A 10,852-nucleotide genomic window follows, 5' to 3' on the forward strand; every position below is an offset into this window, starting at 1 on the left:
AACTTACTTACTTTCATAGTGGATCTGAAAGCCAACGTCTGAGTGACTTTTGTCTGTGGTGAAGAGCAGGTAGAGGAAATTGCTGGTGCTGATGAGGAACTGGGGGACCTGAGTCCCATCATAAACTCCAATCAAGGGAGATGAGTAGGATTTGCCATCACGCACTTCCAGCGTGTCATAATTCACCTCCGTTTTAAACCTACAGAAAAAAGCCAAGCAAAAAGCTGGTAATAAATTGGCCCCCTTTCATCCTCTCCTCTCTGTTCCCATTATAGGTAGTCCTCCAGTTATGACCAAAATTAAGCCTCACAATTAGGCTCATAAGCTGTGATCATCGTAAAGTGGGTCACCACTGATTAGACTTGATTTTATAACCCTTTTGGCAGCACTTATTAAGCAAATGCAGTGGCCATAAAATGATATGTTTGATATGGGCCATTTTTTGGGGGGGGATGTGGCTGGAAACCAGAAGTAAACACTGGTTTTTAGCAAAACCTCTGTAAATTGTGGTCACATGACCCCTGGGTGCTGCAAATGGCCATAAATATAGGATGGTTGCCAAGTGTCTAAAATGCAGTCATGTGACTGTGGGGTAGATGGCAGTGGAACTTTGAAATTGGGTCATAAGTAGATATGGGGGTGGGGTCTGTCATAACTTAGAGTTGTCACTAAATGACTGGTTATAACAGGGGTCTTCAAACTTGGCCTTTTATGACTTGTGGACTTCAACTCCCAGAATTCCTTAGCCAGTGTGCCTGGCTGAGGAATTCTGGGAATTGAGGTCCACAAGTCATAAAAGGGCCAAGTTTGAAGACCCCTGGGTTATAAGTTGCCGACTGCCTCTTTTATATCTGAGGGTGAAATATGATCCCCAAAGTGAGCCGAACCTATCCTATCCATGTTCAGCCCCCATTTAATTTTATTCCCTTTTCCATATTTATCAACTGCTCCCACCACTGAAGTTCTCACAGCAGCTTACAGAATCAAAACAAAGTTAATACTTTCTAAAAACAACACCATAACCTGTGATTAAAACACACGGCAACTTAAGATCAATAACCCTGAACAGAGGATAAAACATGAAACAGAACCAATTTTAAAAGAGCAGCAAAAAAAAGCAGAAAGGCCCAAGGGTAGAAAAACATGAACTAGATGAAATAATTAATTCCCTTCCTGGGATTTGCATTCCACACTAAGCACCATTATGAATATGTCCGCTTCCCTAGGAGCCACTGGGCTGTCTGCCTCTGACTGGAATCCCTTGAGAAAGACTTTTGTCAGCTCTTGTTATTCATACTAAAGAGAAAGCATTAAGCTCCAGCTGTTCAGATGCCTTCTCCCTTTTATCTGCACTACATCTGGAATGCCCAAAATTCTCTGAATCAGATGACAACTAGGAGAAAGTGGGCAGCACAAAGAAAAAAGAACAAAAATTGTAGCATGTCTGGAGAAAGGCAAGCATGCCATGAAAAGGGGTTATTTCACTTTCCATTCAAAATCTATCTTTAAAATATTTAAAATGTTCTTGTGATGGAATGTGCACCTGGAGAAACAGCGAGGAAAGTCTTGGCAGCACCGAGCTTTCCCAGAGAAGAGGCAGCACGTTCTGGAGACAAGCCCAAATTAACAGACAACGTAGTCCCCAGCTGGATGGGGGAGGAAGGAAAAGGTCCAGGGTAGCTACAACTAATATCTCTCAGGATACATCTGGTAGCTTAGAAAGTTACAGCTTTAGTCTGGCAAGGTTCTGTCTATTAGATATGAGCAAATAAAGAATTGGGACTTGACTGGATTTCATTGTGTCGTCTTTGGGCCTGACCAATCTGGGCAACCAACATTTGGGTTTATGAATGCAGACAATCTATATTTCAATTTTATGTGATGGCTAAACCAAAACATATTTCTAGAAGCGATGACTGCATTGACAGCAGTGTCCTGTACAATAGTGATTTTTTAGACTCTTAACATTGTGTCTTAATGTCTGTTTGTGTGTGTATATCTCTCTCTATATATATATACACGCACAAGGAACATGAAAAAGAGTAAAATATGTTTTTCATTTTTTTTCAAGTTCTTTTGTTTAAATGTTTTCTTTGACGTATTCATTGAAAGAGAAAAAAATTCCCTCAAAACCTCCCTCAAATCAAAATATATTTTGAAGATTTTCCATCCCATCTCCCTCCATTAGGCACTCAAGAGCCAGAAACAGCTAAATTGGCCTCATGATGGAAGAAACCTCAGAAACACAATACAACAGTTTGCTTTATTTTCAACAGTGAAGGAAGGCATTTGGTTCAATGAAGCAGCTTTTAAAAATGAATCATAGCCTTTTTGCAAAAACATTTTTTTCCAAGTTTTTCACAACCTAATACACGCATGCACAAGCAGAGAGATATAAAAAGAATCCGGATAGTAAATTTTATTTTATTTTAAAAATGACTATCTATACCAGTGATAGCGAACCTTTTAGAGACCGAGTGCCCAAAAACTGCCCCCCCACCCCATCTCTGCTCCGCCATGCCCACTGGGCCACCCACCACCTCCACAGCCCGCCACAGATCACCCAGGCAGCCCAGCAGCACCATGGCGGCCATGCCCGCCGCCCATGCCCTGCAGCATCATCTGTTCATGACGGAGCACAAGGGCAGAGTCTTGTCCCCGCTGCCCGGCTACCATGTCCTTGGCTGCGCTGCTTCACGTGGGCCGCGTCCAGGGTTGACTCTCCTCCGGGGGAGCTGCTGGTGAGAAGGGGGCTGTGGGAGGAGGTGGGGCTGGGGAGACAGTGCGTGTGCCCACAGAGAGGACTCCAAGTGCCGCCTCTGGCACCCGTGCCATAGGTTTGCCACTACTGATCTATACCAATATAAAAGAATATTTGCAGCTCAGAGTTGAACTGTGGGACCTTGACGCTCTCTGAACTTGACTGTTTTCTTCCAGTCATTTTATTATCCAGCTAGGTAACATCAACCGCTTCCTTCTAGTGCTGTTAAGGGTAATGAAATGACTGCAAGAAAACCACCAAGCTCAGAGAACACACCAAGGACTCTCCAAGACAATTTATAACCCAGCTGCCATTCAGGGCATGTCCAACAACGTAATTTTATTGACAGGAGTAAATTGTTGGTCACCTGTCGAATGTGATTTTGATTGGGTACCCTGGTTGAGCTTCAATGACCCATGCACAGTTGAGAGAGTCCTTGTAGAATCCCGGCCACCCTGGAGACAGGATCATTCCATTTGGCGAGGTCAGGTGGCCACCACAGGGAGCTATCAGGGAGAGGGAGAAAAATAAAGAAGTTACAACCGACTATCAGTAAAAAAAAAAAAAAAAAAAGCAATACTGTAAAACAGTAGCACACTTCTCCTTTCTGCTTCATTTTGTCACAGAAGGCTCTCTCCATATTTATTAAGAATCCAGGGATCAACCAAGCTGAAAGACTGGTCCTCAATGTCTCAGACCGTTAGTAGAACTTCCAGGGGTGGGAAAAAGGTGAGGGTCCTGTAGTTGATGCCTTGCAAAAACGGTTGCAAGCATGGCAGTCCAGTGGCCATGAACAAATGGTAACTGTGAGACACAGTGGCTTTTCCTTGTCACTCACCAGGTCACATATGGTGTTAAATTGCAGCTCTCAAGATTCTGCTGGCCTGCAATCAGTATTGCTAGGAAAGCCCATTGGGAGTTGTAGCTTAGCCTTGTCTGACTGCCTCAGAGTTTCTATGTTAAATTGGGTTATGGGTATTAGTTAGGTCAGCATGACTGATGCTGGCTTGTGATGGCTTGTCGGGATTTCAGGCAAGGAGCCGTGAATGAACAGAGACTTGGTACAGGTAAAACACATCTGTCAATGATTGATGGCTTAGCAAAAGTTGGCTAGGAGCTAATTAAGCTAGTGGTTCTTAGGGTAGTAAGGAAAAAATACCTTGTATTTTATTCCTTGTGAGACTGAGATTATATGTAATTCAAACATTGTGCTTTAGGGAAAAAAAATAATTGACAGCTTATGCATGCCTAAGAAAGAAATTCACTAAAAAAAGAATCTGATTTTCCTGGATCTTTTCTTGAAAGCATAATCTCCCATTTTTTCCCCCCAGTAGTCAAACTGTATAATTTCCAAATAAAATTTCCAAAACTCTATAATTTTCAAATTCCAGAGCATAACCCACCAATTGTCTCCCACATTTTTGTGAAGCAACACTTTTCCACCCATTTTCTCAAACCCAGATGCTTTGCTTTGCCCATTCTGCTGATGGTTTTTATTCCTCAAATGTCGAACAGCACCTTAAATATTCTAGACAGATAAATGAGATTCAGAAGTCTTCCGAATTATTCTTTTATTCAATGCATCAGTTCTAGTGTGACTGCCATGCTTTTTGGCTGGGTGCAAATTGATACACTATTTGAAATTAAATGTTATCTTCCTAAATAAACTAAATCTTATAACAATAATCCCCAACATTGGTTGATGGGACCATTGTTTCATAAAAAAAGTATTTGCACTGGATTAGTCCTGGGGGACCCACAACTCAGCAGCTGAGTAATAAGTGAATTTAATAAAATCCTGGGCAAGAAGCGTTCTGTGTAGGATTTCAGTTGAAACTCTCCATCTGTCCTTATGCTCGTCATTAACATCCTTGGTGGCAGGGTATTCCAGAGGGATACTATTCCTCAGTTACAGCTTTTTTTTTTTTTCCTGGTGGGAGAATATTTCATTTGGTAATTTTGCCTGGTGTACAGAATTAAGGGAATGAAGCTAACTAAAGCTGACTTAAGTTAAGCTCAAGGGATCAATAAACTGAATTCTTTTCCATTTGGGATGATTTCATCTTTAGTCATTTCCAAACTCCATTAAGAAATCAAGAAGGCATGGAATTACACTCATAAAAACGAATACTGAAATGTAGTTTATCTCACAACGTTTTAATGTAACCTACCTGCATCTAAATATAGTATTAAATTCCACTGAAAACTTAATAGAACAAAAGGCCAAAGAGAAAGAGAGAAAGCATGAGTGCAGTAATTTTTTTCAATAGTCTAGCAGCTTGTCTGGTGCAAGCGGCCAGATCTGTGTGTGAATCATCTCAAGCAGAAGCTGTGTCATTAGTCACTTATGAATGTTACCAAACTGACTGCATTCCCATGTGAATGGTCAGATACAGCATCCAGGATTCTGTGGGAAGTCAGGCCTGCACCGCTTTCTGCAGTGCGAAGAATCTAAGCTCATCACCCTCTTAACACCTCCCTCCAATCTAGCTGGAGATTCTACCAAAGCAGCTGTAAGTCATGCAAGGCTATCCAAGAGATGGGGAGGGGGCTATAAAGTCCAGATGCTGTCCGCAACCACATGACTGAAGACTGCCCACTTATATACAGGTGTCATCACAGCTGGCGGGGATTTGATCACAGCTACCATCTTCTCTTCTTTGATTCCCCTCACCCTCCAGATGCCATAGCAGTTACATCAGTTTGCATCAAAATTCACAGGCCCCCATTCCATAGATACTTCTTATATTCATTTCTCACCTTCTCTTAAAAGTTACAACCAAGAAAATGACACGCCAACGTGGTAATTTACCTTCACATCTCAGGACTGCATTATCCCAAACTACATTGCCTTCTTTCAAGACACAGGTGACTGTTTCTGAGCCATGGGTCCTTATGAAGCCTTCATCACATAGGAAAGAGACTGAGCTGCCAAGTTGGAGGCTATCACCAAAGCGCTTCCCATTGACCGGCACTCCTGGATCAGGACACTCATTGTGTCTGAAGGCTGGAAAGAAACAAGAAGACACGGTGAAGCAAATGCATTTTACCTCAGACAAAATGGCCCTCTGCATTCGCCTTAGGCTTCTTGCCTTCACAGATTAATTCTGGGTTAACACATTCATGGGCATCAAAAAACACCTCCTTTTGTTCCTTTGCTATCTGCTGCCTCCCGTTAGCAATCTTGCCAGTCTGAAATGCATCTCCAGTGTGGACCTGAAGACTCTATCTGGGTTAGTGAGAAGGACCTGTGGGTGCTTGCTTGAATGAAGCCAGTTGTTATATGAAGCTATATGATCACCATTGGCTGAAAGACTCCAGAGCTATTGGTATGAATTTATGAAGTTTCTGTCCTTAGTAGCTTGCTTTGGTCTTCCTTTCCCCCATTTTAATCTAAATAAGTGGAAATTTTAAAATATCAACATTTATTGGATTTTCTATTCATCTTTGCAGGTATCTTCAATATAACGTGCTACATAGACTGAATCCATTTGCTGTTATTGGCATCTAGGTTTACCACTGCGAGAAAAGAAGCTTCAGAAATTGAATATTGTATTCATGGAATCAGGATTCAATAACAACAGTTTATATCTCAGGAGAGCTAAAAGACTCTTTATTTCCCTCTATTCAATATGTTCATAACAATCAGATGGTGTTCTTGTCATTATAATTATATTTTTTTTCTTTTTGGAAGAGTAAGTTTGTTTGCATGAAGGAGTTCTCCAGAGTTTTAGGCAAGAATGTTTTGCCAATTCCATTTGGCGGTGTTAAGAATTGAATCTGAGATTTGCCACGTGCAACGTACATATAATACCTTTCTAAGACTTGAGGCAGCTTTTCCACGCATATTGTGACAAGAATAACTTTCTTACTCTCAACCCAAATCTACACTTTTCAAACTTTACCAACAACAATTTAAGCAAAGACCAAGGACCCCTAACAACTAAATGACAAAAAAACAAAAGCTCCTCAAGTCCCCCCCCCAAAAAAAATAGGTTAGCTGACTTTGATGAACCTGTCCTCTAATCCAGCATGACAAATTATTTTTTAATAATAGCAGATTTGCAGTCGCCAACCAGAAATCCCATTAATTTTGTAGAGCTGTTAGCCACCGTTGTAACAAAGGTCGTTTATCATTCTTGCCAAGTCAATCTAATCGTGTTCCATCGAAAATTATAGGAGAGAGCTTGAGTGCAAATTGCTGGGTGAAACTGCCATTCACTTGACTATGAAAAGCTGGGAATTAAGAGGATCCAAAAATAATGATTGCTCTTGTTTTTTTTGCTATAGGCAACACAATTGTTTCTTCACTTTATAGAGTGTTTAAAATTAAAATTACGGGATGGAGAGATTTCTCATCTCCAGTTGGAAATTGGAAACCTTGAAAGAACTCGATCGGTAATGGCTGAAGAGCTGGTGAAGTTAACAAATCAAAATGATGACTTAGAAGAAAAAATTAAGGAGATCCCCAAGTTACATGTACAATTAAGGGATTTGGATCAGAGATACAATACCATTCTGCAGATGTATGGAGAGAAAGCAGAAGTAGCAGAAGAATTGAGATTGGATCTTGAAGATGTAAAAAATATGTACAAGACTCAGATTGATGAACTTCTGAAGCAAAGGCATAGCTAATTATTGTTCAGGTTTTGATCCGAAAACAATGTTGCATTAAACTCTAGATCTGTTTCTGTAAATGTAGTTAATTTGTAAAAAAAAATGTACTATAAAGTGATTATAATGTTGAGTTGATCTGATTGCAGGAATCATTGTGCTTTTATGATGACTGCTGTCAGCAATTAAATTATTTGTTAATATTTAAAAAAAAAAAGTCTTAGTGGGCCAATATAGTGGGCCAATTCAGCCATTGCAGGATAACGGTGATCATGAAATCACTGCACTGGCTACCACCAGATTTCCAGGCCTAAATCAAAGTATTGGATGTGACCTACAAAGCTCTATATGGCGTAAGTGGCAGGATGTATCAGATAGTGCTTTGCCCAGATCAAATCTGTCCATAAGTGGAGGACTTGCAAAGCATGGCCTTCCATGCAAAATGTGGGAAAGATACAAAGGTTTGGTTCCACAAAGATGGGAAGATTTGAAGCTACCCACAATAGAGGAATGGTTGGTGAAAATAATGGAACTTGCTCAGATGGCTAAATTGACTTCTTTGATCTGAGAAAAGACAATATCTAAGCTTACTGTTGAGTGAAAACTCCTTTTCGCATAAAAGACAAAAAATAAAAAATAAACAGGATTTCTGGTTTTAATGATCAGACAGACTGATTACAGAAAGACGAGTGTTAGGTTGTAGAGTAAGAAGTAAATGTATAATTGCATTTATAACTGCTGTAAAGAAGTTGTACCTTTTTTCTTTCTTTTCTATTTTTCCTTTTACTTCTCTCCCCTTCTTGTACTGTGAGCTTTCTTTTTGATTTCTTTTTCTTTTTGTAATTTTATATTAGTTTGCATTAGTTTTTTATTTATCTTCTTTTTTTAAAAAAAATCTTTAATAAAATTGTATATATATATATATAAAAGAGAAATGTGGTATGTGGAATAGGTAATAAGCCTTCTGTTTTGGCCTTTGCCCAGAGGGGAGCCTTCCTCCTGAAGTTTCATAAAGTAGAGAAATCTATTTCACCAAATCTTTAATCCCTGTTGAATGTTTATGTGTATCCATCTGTGGGTGGGAAGGTTTATTTCTTTTGATACAGGTAATCCTTGACTTACAACAGTACATTTAGTGACCGTTTGATGTTACAATGGCACTGAAAAAAGTAATTTATGTCCATTTTTCACACTTGTGACCACTGCCTCATCCCAATGGTCACATGGTTTACATTCAGATGCTTGACAATTGATTCATATTTACGACGGTTCCAGTGTCCCAGAGTCATGTCATTATCTTTTGCACCCTGCTGATAAGCAAAGTCAATGGGAAAACCAGGTTCATTTAACCCCCATCTTACTAATTTAACAATTGCAGTGATTCACTTAATAAATGTGGCAAGAAAAGTTGTAAAGTGGGGCAAAATTCGCTTAGCAAATTTCTCACTTAGCAAAATAAATTCTGGGCTCAGTTGTAGTCATAAGTCGAGAGCTACCTGTATATTGTTAATATATTCTATATTCTACTTTGTTTTATGTTACTTAGAATCTGCAGATTGGGGCAGATTGCAAGCTTAACAAACAAATAAAGCAATAAAAGCATTTTAATGCATTAAAACTATATCAATCAATCAATTTTAATTATGGTAACAGACCAGCATTAAAACTGTATTATCTATCTATCTATCTATCTATCTATCTATCTATCTATCTATCTATCTATCTATCTATCTATCTATCTATCTATCTATCTATCTATCTATCTATCTATCTATCTACCTACCTACCTATCTCTCTTTCTCTCTTTCTCTCTTTCTCTCTTTCTCTCTTTCTCTCTTTCTCTCTCCCTCTTCCTCTCCCTCTCTCTCTCTCTCTCTCTCTAGCAAAAAATAAATAAATCATTAAACCAGATGTGACTCACTTAACAACCACTTTGCTTAGCAATGAAAATTCTGGCGGCTTCAGTTGTGGTTGTAGGTCGAGGTCTTCCTGTACTGCAGAATTAAAAACTGAACCCAAATCTGTCCACTTGCCACATCAATCAATTCAGAGAAACTTGCAACACATCTTTTAACTTAATTGGAGCTCCTGCTTATGCTATTTCTCATTCTGCAAAGATGTGAAAACAGGGATTTCCAGATTTTAGTCAAAGTACGCAGTCTGGCCTTAAATATTCAAAAGCTACAAATATGTATATATGCCATAGATCCCTTCGGGAGTCAGTAGAAGTTCGCAGCTGCAAAGCATATTAACATCAAGTGATGCTGACATTTGCCATTCACTTAGGAGGTTTAATTTACCTGAAAAGTATCTGAAAAGAGGATGCAGAACAGATAGTTGCAAACAAATAACACTAGCTATACTAGGAAGGATAGAGAGAATTTACAATGGGGAGAAAATACGTTAAAGAACTGGAGAAATTGACATGTCAAAGAATGAAAGAAGGGCAATTTGCATTTTAAAAAGATTTCTTGAGCAATTTATATTCAGCAACATAAATTAAAGGAAAATATGCACAGAGGCTCCATATGCTAGAAAATATGGTGAAAGTACAGTAGTGATCATCTCTTGGATCAAAGGACAGTTTTAAATTTCAAGAGCATGTGGTAGATGCATTCTGAGTTGGTTGGTTACCACTTTGCTTCTGGGCCCAATTTAAGGTGCTGGTTTTCATTTTTTTTAAACCCTACATAGCATAGGGATGGGTTATGTGAAGGACTACCTCCCCCTGATTACATCTACCCATCCTAAAACATATGAAGAACGGTTGCAGAAATTGGGTTATATCTAGTTTAATGAAAAGAAGGACTAGAGGGGACATGATAGCAGTGTTTCAATATCTCAGGGGCTGCCACAAAGAAGAGGGGGTCAACCAAAGCACCTGAAGGCAGGACATGAAGCAACGGATGGAAACTAATCAAGGAGAGAAGCAACCTAGAACTTAGGAGAAATTTCCTGACAGTTAGAACAATTAACCAGTGGAACAATTTGCTTTCAAAAGTTGTGAGGGTTCCAGTTTTTAAGAAGAGATTGGACAACCACTTGTCTCTAAGGTATAGGGGTCACCTGTTTGAGCAGGATATTGGACCAAAAGACCTCCAAGGTCTCTTTCAACTGTATTATTCTGTTATCCTATCACATCTCGCAGGAGGGACATTTTGCAGGTCCCATCTATTAAGGAGTTTCATCTGATGGGACACAGGAGACAAGCCTTTTCACCCGCTGTAGTCTTCTTTTTACTTATGTTTTATTGTTTTAATCTGGTTTTGTAAAATGTTTTATTACTGGTTTTATTGCAGCTACCCCTCATTGCTTTGTGCAAGATTGGAGACCATGTGAACTTGATGGGACCTCGGAGTCCTAGTGGACAATCACTTAAATATGAGCCGGCAGTGTGCTGCAGCTGCCAAACAGGCCATCACAGTGCTGGGCTGCATTAACAGAGGGATAGAATCAAGATCACGTGAAGTGTTAATA

The 10,852-nt window shown here is 39.6% G+C and overlaps 1 protein-coding gene across 1 annotated transcript in view; it reads right to left on the reverse strand.

Moving 5' to 3' along the window:
- The window catches only part of LOC107295850 (CUB and sushi domain-containing protein 2-like), a gene marked incomplete at both ends in the record, with an annotated part of 145,422 nt that overhangs the window by 81,091 nt on the left and 53,479 nt on the right, over positions 1-10,852 (reverse strand). Inside the window, 3 exons of the mRNA XM_015825185.1 lie at positions 12-199; positions 3,129-3,267; positions 5,574-5,768. Of these exons, the coding sequence (XP_015680671.1) occupies positions 12-199; positions 3,129-3,267; positions 5,574-5,768 (522 nt within the window). The remainder of the gene's footprint in view (positions 1-11; positions 200-3,128; positions 3,268-5,573; positions 5,769-10,852) is intronic.

Source organism: Protobothrops mucrosquamatus, unplaced genomic scaffold (genome assembly GCF_001527695.2).
Source record: "Protobothrops mucrosquamatus isolate PMUCROS unplaced genomic scaffold, P.Mucros_1.0 scaffold2535, whole genome shotgun sequence".
NCBI classification, from domain to species: Eukaryota; Metazoa; Chordata; class Lepidosauria; order Squamata; family Viperidae; genus Protobothrops; species Protobothrops mucrosquamatus.